The sequence below is a fragment of the Peromyscus leucopus genome, chromosome 19, assembly GCF_004664715.2.
Source record: "Peromyscus leucopus breed LL Stock chromosome 19, UCI_PerLeu_2.1, whole genome shotgun sequence".
In the NCBI taxonomy this organism is placed as follows: Eukaryota; Metazoa; Chordata; class Mammalia; order Rodentia; family Cricetidae; genus Peromyscus; species Peromyscus leucopus.
The window spans coordinates 10,872,976-10,895,212 of NC_051079.1; the positions used below are offsets into that span (position 1 = coordinate 10,872,976).

The following is a 22,237-nucleotide window of genomic DNA, read 5'->3' on the forward strand; positions in this document are numbered from 1 at the left end:
GAATGACACAACTGTATGTATTTGTCACAATAGGAAACTAATTTTCTCACCAACCAGAACATATTCTTCCCTCCAAATCAGTTAAAAATAATCTCCAGCTAAAAAATTAATTGATTTATTATCTATACCAACAGAAGAAATATCAAAAATGTTTATTAAGTAACAAAATATTTCACAGAAATGACTATATATCTATACCAATTTTGCCTGTTTGTCTACCTTTGTTGCCTTACTATTGCTAAAAAATTAACAACAAAAAAAAAAAAAAGAAAGAAAGAAAGAAAAAAACTGCAGTCATATGAGTAAGTTTCTGCTTGGTAGGAGATCTTCCAAACAGCTATGCCATACTATATTATCTGTATAAATAAACTTTAGCTGAATATGATACCAAATTCCTGCACCCCTGGCAACCAGAATATAGAGGCAGGAAGATCAAGAGTTTGAGACCATCCTGGGCTATATGACTCTATATCAAAGAAAAAAATTAAGGAAACAAGGCAAGAAGAGCCTTATATCATCAGGACTAAACTATGGTCCATCCATTAAATGGTATACTATGCAACTAAAAGAGGAAGAGGAAACACCATAAGACTGTGAAGTAAAATCTGCAACAGCCAAGGCTAGGCATTAGTGGCTCATACCTGTAAATCCAGAAGTCTAAGACAGCAAGAAGACAGCTATGAGTTCAACACCAACCAAGGCTACAGTGCCAGACTGCTGTGTCTCAAGAAACAATAAAACAAAGTAGCAGCCAAAAAGTATGCATTTTTGTGTAAGAAAGGGAAAAACACATGAAAAGTTACACCCATTTGTTTATATTTTCAAAGACAAATAATGAAAAGATAAACCTAACACATGTGGGCTGTGGATGCAGCTCTGTGGTAGGACATTAGGTAGCATGCATGAGGCCCTGGGCTTGATCGCAAGTGCTACCAAAAAAAAAAAAAAGCCTAATACAACTAACTATCTCTCAGGAAGAAGAAAGGAGAATGGAAGAAAGGAAAAGGCAGGGGGAAGAGGGAGAGGGAAGGAAGAGGAGTAGGGAGAGAGAGATGGAGGGGAGCTAGCTTTCTCTGAACTATATGTGTATTAGTCTTTTGTTTTTGTATCTGAGACAGGGGTCTCATATATCCCAGGTTGGCTTGAACTCACGGTGCGGCTAAGGGTGATCTTATAGTCCTTATTGTGGTTTGAATATAAAATGTCCCCCATAGGCTCAGGTTTGAATACTTGGTCCCAGCTGGAGGCACTGTCTGGGATGGTTATGGAACCTTTAAATGGTGGAACCTTGCTGGAGGAAATAATTCACCAGAGTGGGCTCTGAGGTGTTCTGGGCTGGCCCTATTTCCTATCCTCATTTTACTACAGCACTGCCAAAATAACACGACTGGTCGGCCTTGAGGCCATTCCGTCCCCAAAATAAACCCTTTCTCTGCTAAGCCGCTTCTGTCAGTGTATTTAACGAGACAACAGAAATGAAACTAATACACGTTGACCCTTTGTCTCAAGTGCTGGAATTGCAGGTGTACCCTTCCACACCGTTCACATGGGGTTAAGAGGACCAAACTCAGAAGGGCTGCACAACAGATAAGCACTCAGCACCGCTGAGCGACACTCCCAACTGTGTCTCAGGATCTGACTTTAGAACTTTATGAACATAGTTATGTGTAAAAATATTATAATTTTTAATTAAATAAAAGAGGAAAGGACAAAATACGCACTTATGAGCACTGTGGGAACAGACACTGAACACTAAGCAAAGATTCATGAAGCAAGGCAGAAATGGGTTTTCATCCTTCAGACAGGTCACATTCAGGTGAACAGGTAACTTTTCCCCTCAGCCACATGTTTTCCTGAGGTGCTGTGAAGTGTGTGATTCCTCTGTCCACCTTTAACTTTGTTAACTGCCAATAAACTAATTTTGTTATATTTTTCAAATTATGCTCTTTACAGGAAATGGGAAGAAATGGTACTTGTTAATTTTTGTGTTTAACACAAGACTTGAACACTTAATGACCATTATTTCACCTTAAAAGGGCTTGTGCGTAGTTTGGGATGAAATCACTATTTTGCTCCTATTCCTATTTTTACTGGCAAGTGAAATAACAGCCATAATACCCTGTGAATGTTTCCTTCAACAAGCCAAGCAAGCACTTGTGGGGATTCAGGAGATGAGGAGTTCAAGGTCATTCTCAGCTTCAAAGGGAGTCTGGAACCAGCATTTCTCTATACGATGTATTTATTTTGTCTCGGTAAGGAAGGGATAGTATGTTTTTCATTTTTATAAAAAGAAGATGCAGTTCAAACTAGACTATTCCAGAGCAATGTATGGACTTAAGAAAGAGATAATAGATGATGAACAAGTAAAAGTTTAAAGAGTACCACAAGACTACTTTCACATCAGAAAAATTAGGGACACATTAACTGGTACAAATATGAAAAAGTACTGGAAAAGGGGACAGCGGGCAATAGATAAGGAGTAACATGAGAACAATCTGGAAAAAAGAGACCCATCACAAGAAATACCTGTATATAACGAGGATTCTTTCAATTCCATGAAAGTGTCTTTCCAATTACTGTACCAAGGGACACTAGCTTTAATTGACCGATCTGATGAAGAAAATACGGCACCATTAAGCCAAGCTATGAGGTAAATATCTAACATTTACTGCTTAAACAGAATGAGTGAAAAGTATGCCAACTCCCTCTAACAGCAAAACCTAAATGCAAACTTCTAGACATATAACTAATGCTGCATTAGAACTCAGAAGTCCTAAAGTGGCCCAATGTGCATCTCAAACAGCAGAGCAAAGAGCCTCTTTTGAGTTATTTAAAGCTGAAAATAAGTAGGGTTCTTAAGAACAATACTAACAGCTCAGAGGAAAAGTATCAAATCTGAAGTATTTCTAACTGGTATAGGTAAACCATCAGTCAATCATAAACTACATTTTCATTAACTTCTCAAAAATTTTATCCTAAGTGGTTGGAGTGATGGCTTCATGATTTTTTTTTAAAATACTTTATTATACACACACACACACACACACACACACACACACACACACCCTTTTTTTTTTTTTTAGTTTCTCAAGACAGGGTTTCTCTGTGTACCCACCATGGCTGTCCTGGAACTCACTTTGTAGACCAGGATAGCCTCAAACTCACAGAGTTTCGCCTGGATCTGCCTCCCGAGTGCTGGGATTATAAGCATGCATCACCACCACCCAGTAAGATGACTCCATGTTTAAGAGAATTAGCTGCTTTTCCAGAGGACCCAAGTTCTGTTCTCAGAACCTGGTGAGCCATGTGGTGGTTCACAACTATCTGTAACTCTAGTCCCAGAGGATCCAATGATCTCTTCTGGTCTCCATAGGCACTGCATACATGTGGTGCACAGACATACACACTGTTAAAACACCCACACAAAAAATAAAAGGAAAGCATTCTAAGAATTATTTTAATTTTTTAAAAAAATATATTTCAAAGCATTATCTTCTACACCTTCCCAGAAAGCTACTAAGGAAGACCCCTCCATCAAATCAAAGATATACACCACAAAAGATAAGAATGAGTCAAGCCTGGTTACTCTTGCCTATCATCCTAAACTTTAGGAACTGAAGCAAAAGAATCCAGCACTGAGTTGGAAATGATCCAGAACCAGTGAGTTCTAGTGCAACCTATATTACAGAGTAAGAATCTTTCTACACAGATAGACAGAGAGAGAGGTTTGAATTTTCGAAAAAGAGAGCATAAAGAAAAAAAAATTGACTAGCTGGCTCAGGTTCAGTAGGTAAGGCCCTTGCTACATGATGTAAGCCTGAAAATGAGTATGATCCACAGAACCTACAAAGACCTCACAATGTCCTCTGACCACACATGCATCATGGTACACACTTCATACACACATACACCCACAATAATGAGGATGGTGACATTAATATTGTAAAATAAAGCGAGAGAAGGAAAGGAAATCTCTAGGATGACAACTGTGGAAAGTGGCTTGGAGTTAATAGTCCAGGATGGAGTAGATGAACATTTTTCAACTTTTTTTTATCTTTCACCAATGAATATTTTTGTTTTGAGAGAGTCCCATTGTGTATTCCAGGCTGGCCTTAAACTGGGAGCAACCCTCCTGCCCAATTAGATTACATACATGAGCCACCATTCCCTGCTGTCTCTAGACTTTCTTTTTTCCTCATTACTCCCTCCCTTCCATCTTTCCCCAGCTTGAGGTCATGCATATGCTATGCATATGCTCATTCACTACACTATACCCCTGGCCCAAAAATGTTTGAAATTATACACGAACATGCAGTGACATGGCCCTTTGGAGAAATAAGAACCTGTGTAATAACTCAAATATTTTGTCCGCAAAGCAATTTTCAACTCCCTGGGGGATGTATCATCCTTACTGATGACATCAGTGATAGAGAAAAGACTCTGGAAGAAGACTGTGATAAAGAATTACTTGAAAACTGACCTAACCAATTCAAAGTCCTACTCAGGAAGTTTAAGAGACTACAAAGACTGAACAAAATGATTTTAAGGATTATTACTGTAGTGGTTTGAATAGGTATGGCCCCCACAGACTCGTGTCTGAATGCTTGGCCCATAGGGAGTGGCACTATTAGGTGTGACCTTGTTGGAGGAAGTATGTCACTGTAGGGGTGGGCTTTGAGGTTTCAGATATGCTCAAGCTATGGCCAGTACAGTCTCTCCTTCTGCTACCTGCAAATCCAGATTTATAACTCTCAGCTCCTTCTCCAGTACCATGTCTGCCTGCATGCCACCATGTTCCACCATGACAATAACAGACTAAACCTTTGAAACTGTAAGCCGGCCCCAATTAAATGTTTTCCTTTATAAGAGTTGCTGTTGGCCGGGCGGTGGTGGCGCACGCCTTTAATCCCAGCACTCGGGAGGCAGAGGCAGGCGGATCTCTGTGAGTTCGAGGCCAGCCTGGGCTACCAAGTGAGTTCCAGGAAAGGCGCAAAACTACACAGAGAAACCCTGTCTCGAAAAAAAACCAAAAAAAAAAAAAAAACCAAAAAAAAAAAAAAGAGTTGCTGTTGTCATGGTATCTCTTCACATCAACAGAAACCCTAACTAAGACAGAAGTTGGTACCAGGGACTGGGGTATTGCTGTGATAGGCCTGACTATGCATTTTATTTGGAGGAATGTAGACTTTGGTACTTTGGGTTAGGAAAGCAGGGGAATGCTTTAAGCACTGCTTACTGGGTCATACTAGTAGGAGCAGAGAAGACAGTAGTGCTGGAGGTGACTAGATCTGTGAGGGCTACCTCAAGAGATTTTAGAGAAGAATTTTAATATGTGGCCTAGAGATTGTTCTTGTGATGTTTTGGCTAAGAATGTGGCTGCTTCTAAAGTGAAGAAATTTGGATTAATTGCACTGGCAAATGAAATCTCAAAACAGTCTAGTATAGACTATGTTGTGTGGTTAATTAGTGTTCACTCTTATAAGCAAGCTGAGCAAGGAAAAATACAAAATACACAATTTGAGGAGAAAAGGAATACCAGGAAGCAGAATGGAAATAAATCCTGTATTCAAGGAGATAAACAGATTAAAGATATTAAATGGAATAAAAGGAGTGGTGATTTTTATTCAGAGCAAGAGCCTACCCAATTAAGCTTCCAACTTGTGAAAAGGAATTAACAGCTTAGGCCCAGGCATGATGGAACAAACTGAAACTTCAGTACTTTAATCCTAGTACTCAGAAGGCAGAGGCAGGCAGATCACTAAGTTTGATGCCTGCCTGGTCTACAGATCAAGTTTCAGGACAATCAAACTTAGGGAGCGAAGGAAACCATGGAAACAGAAAGCGGTGAAGATATAATTAAATAAGGGGGCCATGTTCCTGCCTCAGTAAGCAGCAAAACTTGCCAACTTCGGTCAAGTGGTTCTGGCTTTAGTATTAAAGACAGAAGAAAGGGGTTATGGAATCTCCCTCTGCGACTAAGGAAAGCTGTTGAGGCCAGGCATGTATCAGAGGTATCCCTGAAGGGAGGCCTAGAGAGGCCACTGTGTGAAACTATGAAAGTGAAGCCTAGATTGCCTTGGAGACCCCAAGATGCTGGAGATGCTGGACCCGTGAAATACCTACCAAGAAAAACTGCTAAGTGGGAGTGCAAACAGCCCAAGAAAAGGAAGTGTGTTATAGTCAACAAAGCTCAAAGGAGTTGTAGATCTGAAGAGCATTTTGACAACAGACATGGAGATGCAGAGTGTGGAGTTTGCACAGGTGGTTTTCAGTCTTGCTTTGGTCCAGTATTTCCTTATTATGTTCCATTTCCTCCATTTTGGAATGGTAATTATATCCTATGCCATTATGTTAGAAGTATGTGATCTGCTTTTTGATATTGATTTTATAAGGGATTACAATTAAGAGACTGCATGAATCTCAGAAGAGACATTGACCTTTCAACTTTTAAACACTGTTGAGACTGTGAGAGACTATGGAGACTTTTGAAGTTGGACTAAATGCATTTTGCATTATGATATAGCTACAAGCCTATGGGGGCCAGGGTGTAGAATGTGGTGGTATGAATAGGTATGGCCCCCATAGACTCATGTTTCTTCAAAGCAACAGAAACCCTACCTAAGACAATACCTATCAACCCCAGAAAGTCGGAGGGGGGGGGGAGAGAACAGAAGTAGGAAACACAAGAGTTGGAGGCTTGCAGGTCACTCTGTCAGTCTATCAGCCTAGGAAACCTAGTGTGGTGGTTTGAATGAGAATGACACCCACAAGCTCACATGTTTGAATGCTTAGTCCCTAGTTGGTAGAACTGTTTGAGAAAGATTATGAGGTGCTGGCCTTGTTGGAGGAAGTGTCTCACTGGGGAGAGGGGAGGATTTAAGGATTCAAAAGCCCATGTCAATCCAGTCATCTCTCTACCTCATGGCTGTTGCCTCAAGATACAAGTTCTCTGGCTACTGATGCCCCCCAACATGATGGTCAGGAATTCACCCTCTGAAACTGTAAGCAAGCCCCCACCTAAATGCTTTCTTTCCTTTATAAGCTGCCTTGGTCGTGGTGTTTTGTCATTATAATAGAAAAGCAACTAAGATACTTAGCAAGACCCTAACTCCAAAAAAAGGAGAAAACAAAAAACAAACCCCCACAAAACTATTTTCATACATGATAGGCAATTCCTCTCTGTATCCTCTTAGCTCTTTGGCATGACAGACAGGTCATCTCTACTACAATCATTATTTCTATAACATATTATAAATCAGAATGTATTATGATTACTGATTAATAATGATCTCTTTACTTGACTGTAAGCTTATAACACATGTCTTATACATCTCTAGGTATCAGTGCAAAGTGCATAGCATAAGATAAATACATCTGAAAACCAAAAATGTTAAGAGCCTAACTAAGTTTAGCAGTGCAGGCCTGTTGAGAGGTTGAGGTAAGAGGACTGTCACAAGTTCCAAGCCAGTCAGGACCCTGTCTCCAAGAAAAGAAAAGGAAAAAAAAAAGAGAGAGAGAGAAAGGAAGGAAGGAAAGAAAAAGAGAAAAGGGAAAGACTTTATAAAATAGCTTTACAGAATCTGGAAGAGGCTGTACTCACTGAAAATCCTAGCATTTGAGAGGTAGAGGAGGAGAATGAAGGAGTTAGGGGCAGCCTCAGCTACACAGAAAGCTTGAAGCCTTCCCCTGTGAAAGAAAGAACTGGGCATGATGGTGCACACCTTTAATCCCAGCACTTAGGAAGAAAAGGTAGGTAGATTACTGTGACTTCCAGGCCATCTAGGCTACACAGTCTCACAGAGCAAGAGCATGAGAAAGGGTGGGAGAAGAGGAGACAGAGGGGAGACTGGGGAAGGATAGGAGAACAGGAAGAAGGAAGGAGTCTAATCAAGTTTATCTTTTCAGAGAGAAGACAAAGTTTCAAACTGTCAGCAGCCTACCTCAGTTACCCCATTAACTCAGGGCTTGTCATATATAAGATTAAGACATTAACATCTGACTCCTTGCCTCTCATACCTCAACACTGATGACAGGAAAACAAATCTCAAATTCTACCATTTCTCAGGTAAATATGCAAAATTTTCTATCACATAAAAATACATTATACCAGAAACTGATTAATTTTGTTATCTAAAAATTCAAATTCTTTTGACTGGTATAGCTCAGTGGTGAGCTGATTGACTAGCATGTTTTAAGGTCCTGGGACAAATCCTAGCACTATAAAATAAAAAAAGATAAAATGAAATTATCAGATTGATCTATGTTGCTGAAATTAAAATTAATGGCAAAGAAAGATATGGAAGACTAAAACACAGTAATTCTACACATATTTGTAAGTATACATACTTATAGATTAATTACTATGTTGACCTACAACCTGCCATTAAGTTCTCTGTACAGAGGCAAGATTTGGTTTACTACTACTGTTATCATCATCATTATTATTACCATTATTATTATATTAATGTATGGGGGTGCATGTGTGCCACAGTGCCTATGTGGAGGTCAGAGGACAACTCTGTAAAGTCAACTCTCTCCTACCATACTCCCATGAGGTCTAGGCCTCCAACTCCAGTCATCAGGCTTGCATGGCAAACACTATGCCAGCTGAGCCATCTCATTGGCCCAGGAAGGTCTTTAGCAATACAATTAGGAAGCATCAAAGTGTCAAGACTAAATTAGACCAACCTAAAATAAGTAAGCTGCTGTTTTTAAGCAGTTGAGAGATTGTAATTAGATTAACATAATTCTAATATTTTCCTTTTAAGAATTCACCATGTATTTTTCATAAGACTTTGGATACTAGAAAAGAATCACATCAAATATTAACTTACTCTACATAATAATGTATTATTTTCCTTATCAGTCTTATTATAAAAACATTCACTACCTAAACCAGTGTAAGAAGCACTTATAAAACTATGTACTTACATCTGTTTTATAAACATTTCCACTTAACACAAAGATTAAAAGTATAATAACATGCCTTTCATTTAATGACAATATCAAATCATACAAAAAAAAAAACCCATGTTATCTATTATTAGTTTTATCATGAAACTCTGATTACCCTAGGTTACTTACTACAGGTGCTAGAAACAAAGAAGTTCCTGGGTGTGAAAATGTCTTTCAGCACTGCTCTGTAGGCCCAGCTCTAGCACCTTGTAAGCCATAAATCACCTGAATGAAAGTTCTCCAAGATAAAGAATTATTTTCCTAACAAAAGAAATTTCCATTTAAAAAAATATCAACAGTTGTTACATACCACTGATGTTAAGGTCATAATCCCCCGCTGTAATCACATTAGCCACTGATCCTTCTGCAGGCTGGCTGCCAGAAACAACATCATTCAAAAGCTTCCCAATGGCTCCTGGCTGAGGTGGCTGGGTGACAATGTTGCTTACTGCTATCTTCAAATTTTTAATTATATGCAGTTGATTATTAGGATCTCTCATGTGAACTTTTAAAAGAGAGAAAGAAATTTTAAATTAACTTGGTATAATGTATCATTGTTTTCAAACACAAAAGAATCTCAAATCAGAAACTAAGAATTAAAAGAATAATTCTTCCAAGATACAACTGGTTTACATTTTCCCTTACAAACCAAAAGAAATACCTAACCTATTAACCATAAACTCGTTCCACTTAGACAGTCATAGTGGCACATGCTATAATCCCAGCACCTGGAAAGTAGAAGCAGAAGGATCAGGAGTTCAAGGCCAGTCTAGGCTATGTGAGACTCTGTCTCAAAGAGGAAAAAAATATTCCTTCCTCTCACACAATGCTACACAATTTCCCTATAGGCCCTGTTTCCCCTACATTTAGAGCTGTTCAAAACCACCACCCATAAAGTACCCAGATACTGTTCTGGCTTTTGGAGGCAGGATCTTTGTATGAAGCATGGGTGGCCTTGAACACACAATGATCCTACTGTCTCAGCCTTCCAAATGCTGGGATCATAGGTATATGTCACTATGCCCAGCTTCCCACAAGCATTTCTACATCTAGGCTTATTTATAATTTAATCAGTTACAAACTAAATTTCCATAATTTCTTGTGCTTCCTCAGACACTTCTAAAATTTTAAATTTAAAAACATAAAGCTCATCCAGGTATGGAACACATACCTATAATCCCAGCATTCTGGAGGCATAAACACAGGGATTATTTTGAGTTCCAAAGCAGCTTGGTGTACAAACCATGTCCCAAGCAAGCCTTGGAACATGAGGGATACATTTCAGAGGTAGAAAAAAAAAGAACAATAAAATATTAAAATATTACCCAGGTATTGTGGCTCATAACTATAATTTAATCACTCATGCAACTCAGGCCAAAGGAATGTCTTGCTATAAGTTCAAAGCCAGTCCAGACTACAAAATGGGACACCGTCTCAACAAAAAATAAATAATAATAATAAAATAAAATATCAAATAGCATGTGTTTTGAATATTTGCATATGTATTTTAAATAACATACGTGGGATAGTGGATAACTCAATCTCCAGAGTCCAAGATGGGAAGAGAGATCCAAGTACTACAAGTTGTCCTCTGATCTCTACGTGTACAACTTGGCATGCACATACTCACACACATCATACACACATACACAATGATTTTAAAAAATAATTTTAAGTTATGTGCAAAATGTATTCAGAGTAGCTGACCTGACTATTTAAAGACGAAAAGAAAACCAAGAGAAAGAAGGAGGATTCCAACCTAACTTACAGTAATTTTAAAGAAAACGAAAAAAAGCAAACACAGGGCTGAGGAACACAGTTTGGATCTCCAGAACCCACATAAAACCAGACACAGAAGTCCGTATGTCTATAATCCTAGCACTCCCACAGAGACATGGTGTTGGAAACTAGAGGATCCGGGGATACTCACAGGTCAGCTAGCATAGCACAGGCAGGAGTGAACAAAGAGACCCTTGTTCACACAAAGTGGAAGGAAAAGACAGACACTGAAGGTTTTCCTCTGCTCTGCACACACACATACACACACACACATACACACACCATGGGCACACATATGCACATGTACACACACAAAGGTTTAAAAAGATGACAAGTTTTGCATTTTGTAGCTGAACAGTGGAGATGAAGTTATTGTATGCTCTGCATTCATCTATGATTATTGTTTTCTCACTTAAGTACACACAGACCTCCCTCAATAATTAAAACTTCCCAACTGTATAATTATGACACAGAAAAAGAAAAGGGAAAGAGAAAAGGAAAGGAAAAGAAAACCGCCAGAGTACTATGATATACCTTGGAAATCTTCAGGAACATATTTTGCAAGTATTTTCCTCAAGGTTGCTCCATAATTAACAAATACTATAAGCAGCAAAAACTGTAGCAAACCTTCCTTTGAGGGCTGGGAACAATGCTATAATATACTTTCCTAGCATACTCTAGGTTTTATATTCAAACTAGAAACTCCTCTCTCCCTCTCCCCCCCTCCCCCCTCCCTCCCTCCCTCCCTCCCTCTCTCTCTCTCCCTCCCTCCCTCCCTCCCTCCCTCCAAACCTTAGAGAATAATTACCTAGTTACATCATCGTAGGAGTGGTTGTGGTGGTTAATATTGTCATCTTGACAGGATCTAGAGTCACCAGAAGACAAACCCGAGTATGCCTGATTCTAGACTGGATTCAGGAAGTGAGAAGACCCACCCTGAATAAGGACTGCATCACACCATGGGCTCAGGTCCCAAGCTGAAAGAGAAAGTGAGCTAAGCACCCCCACTCATTTCTCTCTCTGGTGACTGGATAGAAGGTGACCAGACAGCCTCCTGTTCCCACTGTCATCTTCCCATGATGGACTACAGGCTCCAAAGTCAGCCAAAATAAATTTTCCCTCCTTATGATGTCTATCAGGTATGTTGTCATAGCGATGAAAAAAGAACTAATACAGAACTGACTGCAGAAGTGGGACAGTTGTGGTGATACACCTGACTATGTGATTGTTAGGCCTCTGAGACTCAGTCATAGAAGAATGTCAAAGAACTTAGAACTCTGGGACTCAGAAAGCCCATGAATGTTGTAAAAAGAGTTTACCAGGCCACTCTGGTGGGAATTTGGAAATCAGAGTGCCAAGAAAAACATTAGCAATGGCGGCCTTGCTTATGGGGTTCCAAAGGGGAACAAGGCTCCACTGGGAACTAGGCTAAAAGCCATTCATGTTATATTCTGACAAAGAATCTGGCTGCCACTGCCTATGTCCTAACAACTTCAGTGAGACTGAATTCAGTGGTTGGCTGATATCAAGCCAGACAGCATCTGGGCTGTGTCTTGATTACTGCACACTACTTTTACCCAGGTCTACAGTGAGAACAAATGGAGCAAAATAGTAAAAAACAAACAAACAACAACAACAAAAACATGCCATTTTTTTGGAGTTTAAAGCTGAAGACAAGGGATCAGCAAGATGATTCAACAGGTAAAGGCATTTGCTGCCAAGCCTGAGACTGGAGTATGATCCCTGGATCCTACATGTTGGAAGAGGAGAACCAACTTCTTCGTAAGTTCCTCTGACCTCCACACGAGCGCCTATACACATACACACAGACACATACAATAAATATATAAATGTAAAAAAATACAACTGTAGACAAGCCATGTTGGTGAGAAAGGAGATGTTATTATTAGAGATTGGTACAATTCTAGAGAAACCTGTTTTGAACTGAAACAATAGGAAAAGTGCCCAGAGAGCAAGACTCCATCCATCCTTTTAGCACTACATTCTGTGAAAATCCAAATTCCCTTAAAGGGGTCTAAACAGATGGCTACTGAAAGGGTGCCCTGCTCAAGAACTATAGGGAAAACTGTCTCCCTGGAGTCATCTTGGAAGGCCCAGGCAACAATTCAATTGTGGTCCAGGAGCCTAAGCTCTATCTCAAGCTGGCAATGCTTAGCATCATATACATGGTACCAGTTTTACAGGCATGGAAGCTGCAAGAGTGAAGGGGCATGGAAGGCCAAGGTTCTAAAACATCACTGAGGCACAGCAATGTGTGGCGGGGTTGGATTCCCTGCTAAGAGAGCCTAAGAAACCACAAGGTGAAGCTGAGAAGATGAAGCCTAAGCAACACTGGGAGACCCTGGGATGCCACAAAAAGACCAGGGCAATGGGATATCTGCTGAGGAAAGCTACAGGAATGGAGTGAAACTGGTTTGAGACTGTATGTGCTGCAGGCGGCAGACAGGAAGAGTGGAGCTACCCAAGCCACCAGGAGCACAGTCCCAGATACCCAGCAAAGAGCTGTAGGATTTGATGTTTGCCCTGCTGGGTTTCAGTCTTGTCTTGGTCCAAACAGTCCTTGCTATACCCTCGTTCTTTCCGTTAGATGGGAGTGTTTATTTTGTGTCATCCCACATTGGAAGTATGTCATCTGGTTGTTGTTTTTGTAATTTATTTCATAGGGGCTCACTGTAAAGACATCAGAGTCTCAGAAGAAACTGTACTTAACTTCAAAATAGTATGGTACTATTAAAAACTATAAGAACCTTTGAATTTAGACTGAATGCATTTTACATTATGAAGTACTTTTATGTGCCTACAGGGACAAAGGATAGAAGGCTTTAAAGTGATTTTTGGGGGTGGGGGGAGAGATGGCTCAGTAGATAAGAGCACTACCTGTTCTTCCAGAGGACCCGAGTTCAATTCCCAGCATCCACATGGAGACCTACAAACCATCTGTAACTTCAGTCCCAGGGAATCAGACAGCCTCTTCTGACCTCTGAGTCAGCAGTCATAAACATAGAAATAAAGATTAAAATGTTTAAAGTGATATATGTGGGTATCAAGTTGACAAGGGAAAGATGTGTGGTGGTCAATATTGAGTCAACTTGACAGGATCTAGAATCATCTAGGAGACAAACGTCTGGGCCTGACTATGAGGGTGTCCACAGACGGGGTTATCTAAGGAGGAAAACCCACTCTGAATATGGGTGGCACCATCCCATGGGCTAGGGTCTCAGAAATTAATGGAAAGGAGGAAGAGAGCTGACTTCCTAAGTACAGAGTGGCATGAGCAGCTCCTTGTACTCCTGCTGCCTTCCTCATTGTGGTGGACTATATCTATAGACTATATCTATATCTATAGAGTCAGAATACACCCTTCTTCCCAAGTTGTTTTTGTCAATTATTTCATACAAGAAGAGAAAAGTAATGAAAACAAACAGTGCTAGGATGAAATGCTTTAGGTTTGGGGTACAGGTCATTCATAAAAGTCCTAACCCCTGAATATCAAAGAAAAAAACAACAACAACAAAGCAAAGTTTATAACTAAAAGAAATTTAACTTAAAAAATGATTATGATGGTTATAACAACAAAGAAAAGTGTGGTGGTGCATACCTGTAGTACCACTTGGTAGGTGGAGGCAAGAGAATCAGGAGTTCAAGGCCAGCCAGATCTAAAACAATAAAGAAGGGGGGTGGAGGGGAGCTGAGGATGGAGATGAGGAAGAAGAGGAAGAGGTGGGAAACGGAAAGAAAATAAATTAGAGAAGCTGCCTTTCAAAGACATTTCCTAAACTTATCTGGCAAACTTCTCTAGTCTGTGCAGAGAAACTATTCAAATTTATAGAAGAATTACAATCTATTATTTTTAATCACTTAAATAAATTTAATTAATTTCAACACATTAGCATACATACTTCCGAAACTGTAATCTAAAGTTAGTGTTTAAAATGAAATTTTCTGAAAACACATCTAAAATGATACAATGAAATACTATTTAGAATTATTAGATAACTCCCATCAAACAAACAGTAAGGCATGATTAACTCTTTGAAGCCGACCGCCAATACAAATCTCCGAAAATACTAGAGGACTGAGGACACAGCTCAGCAATACATAAATTTTGTGTTTTTCTTTTATGGTGGTAAGGGATGAATATAGGGCATATGCACTATAGATAAGCACTCTAACTGAGGCACATCCCTAGCTCTGTTTGTTGTTGTTTTATTGTTGTTTTTTCTTTACTCCTTTTTTTAATTGAAAATACATTTTTTTCATACAGTATGTTCTGATTATGGTTTCCCCTTCCCATACTCCTCCCAGTTCTTCCCCACCTCCCCTCCCCTCCCATCCAGATCTATACACCCTTTCTGTCTCTAGTTAGAAAACAAATAGGCAGTTAAGGAATAATATTAAAATACAAAAAGATAATAAAAAACAAACAAATCTGAAATGACAAGACAACCAAACAAGAAAAAGAACCACAGAAAAAGCATAAAAATGCATATAGATACAGAAACACACATTCTCACACACAGGAATCCCATGAATGAATGAATGAATGAATGAATGAATGAATGAATGAATGAATGAGCTGGAAGCCATAATATACATGCAAAGGACCTGTAAGGTTTTTTTTTTTTAAAAAAAAAAAAAAAGCCTGACATTAGTATGAGACACAGACCCTCCAAAGACGCCATTGGGTCTGTTTTATGTTGGTAGCTACAGTATTATTTACAAGCGTAAACAGGCATCCCCTAGGGTCATAAGGTCCCAGTTCAATCTCCAGCACCATAGAAAAGAAGTAGTAGGATCACAAAATGTGTGTGAACAGTGAATACAAGTTAAATCTGGAGCACACATCAAGAACATATACAAAACCATTGAACTGTGCTTCATTGGTAGATGCAGTGTATTTAATTCTTTTTAGGTTTTAAAAACATGCAAGAAACCTTAACTAGCTCCCTATCACCTAACTTACATGCACTTGAAGCCTAATAGCTACTTTTTTAAGGTCCTACACAAAAATGGTACTCAAATTTCTTCTAGCAATCGTCTTTTCAGTGTAATATTTAAACTATGTTTTTTTTCTACTGAAACATAAAGATAAATCTCCTGGAAATACTTGACTGTACTAAGCCAAGTTTGATCTCAGAAGTCAGGGCAAATCAAATAAACCTTCTGGCCACAAATAAAATCTAGTCTTGTTTGTTTGTTTACATTCCTTTCTCTGAGTAAAGAAATCTTAACATGGTGCTAGAGAGATGGCTCAGTAAGAGCTCTGGCTGTTCTTCCAGGGGACCAGTGTTCAACTCCCAGCACTCACAGGATGCCTAGTAACCCTCTGTACCTCCAGTTCCAGGGGATCCAGAGCCCTCCTCTGACCTCTGCTGTCAATGAATGCATGTGGTACAGACACACATGCAAGCAAAAACACCCATACTTGTAAAATAAAAGGAAATCTTTTAAAAAAGAAAATGTAACTTGTTTTACTTGGATCCTGAAATTGTACTACCTAAATGATATTCTTATGATTTACTTCCTAAGGGGGAAAAAAAATCTTTGAAGAATCTCTATATGATACACATACCATAAAGGGAAAAAAAGCCCCAAAATTTATTTACCAACAACAAAAAGGCTGTGGGATGTTACACCAAATTTCTGAATATAATATTTTCCATTAACTTTGAGAATTTCATACATGCATACATCCATATTCTTATTATATACAACACCTTCCACCTCCCCTATATGAACTCCCAGCCCCCCTCCAAAATTAATGTTCTACCAAATATTTTTATGCTGACACTGTAGTCTGTATCTTAATTACCTTTGAACTTTTTCTTCTTTTCTGAGTGTTTCCTTATGTAATTCAAGCTGGCATCAAGCAAGTAATCCTCCTGCCTCAGCCTCCAAAGCAATAGGATTATAGACATGTACCATGCCAGCTTAAACTTTTTTAAAATTTATAACAACTCATATGAACCTTATAAACTACAAACTCAATGGCCTTGCTCAAGAACTCGAGACTGTCCCACAGTTACCACTAGAAATGAAATCTAGAAGCCCTTTCCTGAAACTCAGCTTCTCCTCTCCCCAGCATCTCCTCTGAATTCTGTACCCTACAAGATTGCTTTCCCGCTACTCTCCCCTGAACACTGACTACAATTTATACCTTCTGACCTAACCATTTGACGGCAGTCTTAACTGCAAACATCATAGAATCTTCAATCACCTGGAAGACTGGGCATGCCACTGGAGGGTTAGCTTGATTATGATGGTTATCCATCTTGACTGTAGAGGGAACTATCTCCTTAAAAGGGACCCTGGACTGTATAAAAAGGGAAACTAGAGTTTGGGATCGCTCCTGGCTCCTAACTGTGGATGCAATGTGACCAGATGCTTCAGGCTCCTTCTGTCTTCACTTCCCTGCCATGATGGACTGTATCTTCAGCTGTGAGCCAAAATAAATCCTTCCCTCTCAAGCTGCTTCCGTCAAAATATTTTATCACAGGAACAAGAGGAACTAAGCCACCGTTCTTCCTCACTCCTTCTCAAATACATGGTGAATGCTTTTGTCTTTCCACCACCTGTCTATCAACCACCTCACTGTACTCCTTCCTAATCTTTCCCATGCTTCATGGAGAAATACAAGTGGACGCAAGTTCACCTCTATCACCGCACCATCATAGAAGGCCTACAGAGCCCTTAAAAATGCACCTACTCACAAAAGGGGATATTTAAGCACAAAGCACACCATTTTTAAAAAAACTTTAGCAACAAAAAAGAATGCAAAACTTCCCACTTACATCTTTTATATTGGATACCTATTGAAATAAATCTGCCAAAACTTTGGAAATACATGGATCAAATAAGTTACATTACTGGAACTAATCCCACCAGGGCTGGGAATACACCTATGTGCAAAAGAAAAAAGTTTAGTGCAAGAGGCCCAAGTTGAACCTTCAGCATCAAAAGAAAACATCATATGCTATTTTTTCTTTATGTATTATCAAGGTTACCAAAAATTTTAACTATATATATGAGGCCTGACATGGTGACACACACTTGTAATCCTAATACTTAGAACATAGAGGCAGGAAGATCAAGAGTTCAAGGCCAGCCTAGATTACATGAGACCTTGCTCTCCAGTATAAAAAAGTAATTTTAAGCACACCCAAGAAATTAGATGATTTTGATGATTCAGATCACAATATCCTGAGTCACATTACCTGTTTTTAAATCTTTCCAAGATACAAAACTGCAGATAAGCTATTATTTCTATATCTCAATGTCCTCAAATTTAAAAAGGCAATAATGGCCTGGTGGTAGTGCACACTTGTAATCCTGGCATGTAGGAAATTAAGGTAGGAGAATCATTGTGTGCTGGAAGCCAGCCTGGGCTACATAACTAACCCTGTCCCAAAATAGCAACAATAATGATAATTAGTAAGTGGAAATAACAAAAGACTCGGTGACTAAAAGAAAAGCTGAAACAGGTCTCAGGTATTAGCATTGTTTATTTTTCTTAACAGCAAAGAGCACACACAAAGTCAAATTGACTTCCGGGGTTCATTTTTTATGAATTTAAGACTGGAGAGGGACTAGAAACATAGCTTAGTGAGATAACCCTTGCTTAGCATGTGTAGGAGCCTGGATTTGAACCTCAGTACGGGAGACGGAAAGTTTAATATAAACTGAAACAAGGAGTGGTGGCACACACCTGTAGCCCCAGCACTCAGGAGGCTGGGGCAAGAGGCTCTCAACAGTGAAGCTAGATTGGGGTACAGTGAGAAATAGAGGTCAATCTGAGCTAATACTCAGACCTACCAACCCCAACCCCATTTGAATTACAAATGCAGAGGTTTGCTGTTCTTAGTAACGCTAGAGCAATGGTTCTCAACCTGTGTGTGTCAACCCCTTTGGGTCGCATATCAGATATTTACATTACAATTCATAACAGTAGCAAAATTACAGTTATGAAGTAGCAGTGAAATAATTTGATAGTTGGGGTCACCACAACACGAGGAACTGTATTAAAGGGTCACAGCATTAGGAAGGTTGAGAACCACTGCTGTAAAGCATGGGAGTAGCTGCAATGTTGAATAAACTATAGGCTGAAGAGCTGAAGAGAGTCCAGGAATTATCAAAGTTCGGGTTAGCTGGGCATGGTGGCATACAACTTTCATCCCACCAGTGGTGGAGGGCAGAGGCAGGCAGATCTGAGTTCAAGGCCAGCTTGGTCTACTTAGTGAGCTCAAGGACAGCCACAACTACAAAGAGAGACCCTGTCTCAAACAACAACAAAATTTTAACTTAGTTTTATGTGTATGTATGCCTACATGTATGTAAGCACATCACCTGTGGACAGTGCTGTGCCAGGTGACAGCGCTGGGTCCCCTGGGGCTGGAGTTACAGTTATAAGGGGCCAAGGGGTGCTGGGAATGGAACCATGGCCCTCTGCAGAGTATCAAGTGCTTTTAACCACTACACCATCTCTCTGCCCCTCCAAGTTGGGTTTTTTTGGATACTTCCTTCCTCCCTAACTACAAAAAGAAACTTGCAAAGCAGCAAGTCTCCTAAAGACTGCCTGAAGCATGTAAACACAGGAACCAACAAGTATAGCACTGTGTGTGTGTGTGTGTGTGTGTGTGTGTGTGTGTGTGTGTGTGTGTGTACATCTGGATAAACACCATAACCAAATAAAGACCACAGTTATTTGATAAACAAAAGTTAATAAGAGAACCCTTCATCCTAAACAACTCTCAAATTTCCAAGGAACTTTACCTGGTTTTTGTTTTGTTTAGTTTTTTTTGTTTGTGTGTTTGTTTGCTACGTTCTGTTAAAGAGAGCAGTTAAACCACACTTAGGAGTATACTTAAATTAAAATGTTTAACTTTTAAAAATTCTCCTCTCTCTCTCTCTCTGTGTGTGTGTGTGTGTGTGTGTCGACTTGCGAGTCTCCCCAGAGCTAGGGATACAGGAAGTTCTGAACCACCACACACTGAGTGCTGGGAATCAAAATTTGGTCCTCTGTGAGAGCTACATGTGCTCTTAACCACTGGGCCATCTCTCTTGTCCCCTTGAATAAAATTTTAAGTATGATTTTTTTTCCTTAATAACAAAAAAAAAATCGAAACCTGGAGAAAGAGCCAGTTATGGCAGCTCAAGCCTGTAATCTCAGCACTCAAGAGGTTGAGACAGGGGGACTGCCTGGAATTTGGACTTGCCAAGCTACATATATATAGTGAGTTCCAGACCAGCATGGACTAGAGTGAAACTCATCTTAAAAATTAGCAAGAATAAACAAGCTAGAGAAAGAAAATAATTATTAACTATGAATATATTTCTTATGACTAACCACCAAAATGAAAAGGACAAAATGCTTGAACTGTTCTAAACCCATAAATCTAGATAACTTGAAACATCTATATTACTACAATTTATCCTTTGTCATTTTTTTCTTTTAACTTTTTAATTGTTACATTTTTCTCTTTAGGTAGGGTCTCATGTACACCTGCTGGCCACAAACATGCCACATACATAGCCCAGGGAAGACTTAACCTTATCTTCCTGCCTCCAGCTCCGAGTACTGGGATCACAGGTGTGCTGTGTGGTGCTGAGAAGCTAATGGACAGCAGCTTCCAGCATGCTAGGCAGAAACTCTACCAACTGAGCTACAGGGCAGCCCCCATCCTTTACTATTACTCATGTAATACTTTTGCTTGCTTTTCTTGAGATTGGGCCAACTGCTGTATAGCTAGAACCTGTTCGAATGGTCGAAAGGAGGAAAGTAAACAGCCAAACAGAAGTCCAGACAGAGATGAACCCCAAGACTAGACGAATGCCACGAACAAGATAACTTTAAAAGTCCAATTTAACACTCGACGAAGGGAGTGTGAGACATGGCAGATCTTTACTCTTAAACTCCGTTTTGGAGGCTGCATCTTTCTACCTTAACTGTCTAAGAAGTACCAAATCCTGTTGGGTGACTGTTAACAACAGTCTCGACTCCCTTGTGCAGGGGCTCAGGTTTATCTTCACGACTTAATGACCCGGCTCGTCCAAGGAGGAAAGCGCTTTAGAAAACCGGGGTGGCCAGGAGCGCGCGGTCTTGACAGACGCTGGCCGCCCCTCGTCAGCCGCAGCCCCGGGCCGCCGCCCCTCTGTCCTCTCCTTGCTCCCAACTTCCTTTTCTCGGGCACGGCTCGGCTGTAGCTGATGGACGAGGAAGAACACCACGTACCTTCGGAAGTGAGGCGGGAGAAGGGCTTGAGCAGCTCGGCGAAGCTGAGGTGGTTGAGGCGGGTGAGGCGCTCGGCTTCGTCGCTGCACAGCGCGGCGACGCAGGGAACGAAGGAGTCGGGGATGAGCTCCTGCACCGACTGCACGCACTGGGCCATGGCCGCGGCCGGGCGCCCGGCCTCCGCCCCACCTCGGAGCCGAGCTTGCCGCAGCCGCCGCCGCCGCCGCCGCCCGCCTGGCCGGCCGGCCGGGTGCGGCCCCGCTCCGGAGCCTGCAGCCGACTGCGCGCAGCCGCCGCTGCTTCGGCTTTCCGGGCCTGGGCCCGCCCCTGCCTCCTCTCAGCGCTCCCGGAAGCTTTGCATCCCACCCTGGCAGGTGGGGACGCCGACCACCGCCGCTCAGTCCTCCCGACGGCAAAGCCTTGGTCACTGCCCGACAGGAACCGCCATGTTGGGCCGAACCCTGACCCGCCGGCAGCACGACTCCCGGCAGGCCCCGCGCGCGCACCCCTTCACGTGACTGTGTCAAAGACGCGGTAGGGGCGGGGCGGGGCCGGGGCCGAGGACTGGAAAAACAGGGAGCTACGGAAGCCCGGAGGGAGATTGGAACCGGAAATACTGTGACGAGCGGCGGCCCCTATTGGCTGGGGGGCGGGGCTGTGAGGCGGGTGGGCGTGGCCGAGCGGGCCCGGCGCGCAGGTTTTGGACCGGTTCTCCCGCGGGTCCCTGGCCAGTCTGTGATGGTGATGGCTGTTCACGCCGGCCTGACCTTCTTGGTGTCCCCAAAGATCTCATCTGGCTGCAGTAAGCAACTGGTGTGACTTCGCGCTGCTTTCTGACAGGTCGCCCCGCCTTTCCCTGGGTGGGCGGCAACTGCTTGAGGGAGAAGGGGTGCTGATTGCCAGCCAGGTGCCCAGGTGCCCTCTGCAGGTGCTAGAGGCGGACTGTGTATCCTTTGAGCACCGGTGTGCTTTTAGAAGCGGTCTGCCACACGTGTGCTCAACCACCGCGCAGGAGAATGTGCTATCGAGGGTGCTTTAGTTAGCACGGAGTGTATGGGGAAACTCCATTTTTCTGGAACTCTGGGAAAGGCTGCCTTCGTCGTCTGTCCTTTTTTAAGACGCAGGCTGGGATGTCGTGCACTTGTCTCTCATACATGAAGTTCCGGCTGTCTGGATGTCTTGGAACTCCTACTTCAGCCTCCCAAGTACTGGGGTTACCGGCTTTCACCACCACGCCTGGCTCCGCCTCTCCTT

At 41.4% G+C, this 22,237-nt stretch overlaps 1 protein-coding gene across 7 annotated transcripts in view; it reads right to left on the bottom strand.

Moving 5' to 3' along the window:
- Trappc8 (trafficking protein particle complex 8) overlaps nucleotides 1-21,476 on the bottom strand; it is a 95,377-nt gene extending 73,901 nt beyond the window's left edge. For 4 of the 7 annotated variants that reach the window (XM_028886549.2, XM_037196973.1, XM_028886550.2 and 1 more), the window contains exons 1-3: nucleotides 20,984-21,476; nucleotides 9,266-9,460; nucleotides 2,527-2,610 (exon numbers count right to left, since the gene is read on the bottom strand). In XM_028886549.2, the coding sequence (XP_028742382.2) occupies nucleotides 2,527-2,610; nucleotides 9,266-9,460; nucleotides 20,984-21,140 (436 nt within the window). In that variant the 5' untranslated portion in view covers nucleotides 21,141-21,476. The remainder of the gene's footprint in view (nucleotides 1-2,526; nucleotides 2,611-9,265; nucleotides 9,461-20,983) is intronic. The other 3 variants (XM_028886553.2, XM_037196974.1, XM_028886554.2) reach the window with 2 other exon arrangements.
- Between the last annotated feature and the right edge of the window lie 761 nt (nucleotides 21,477-22,237).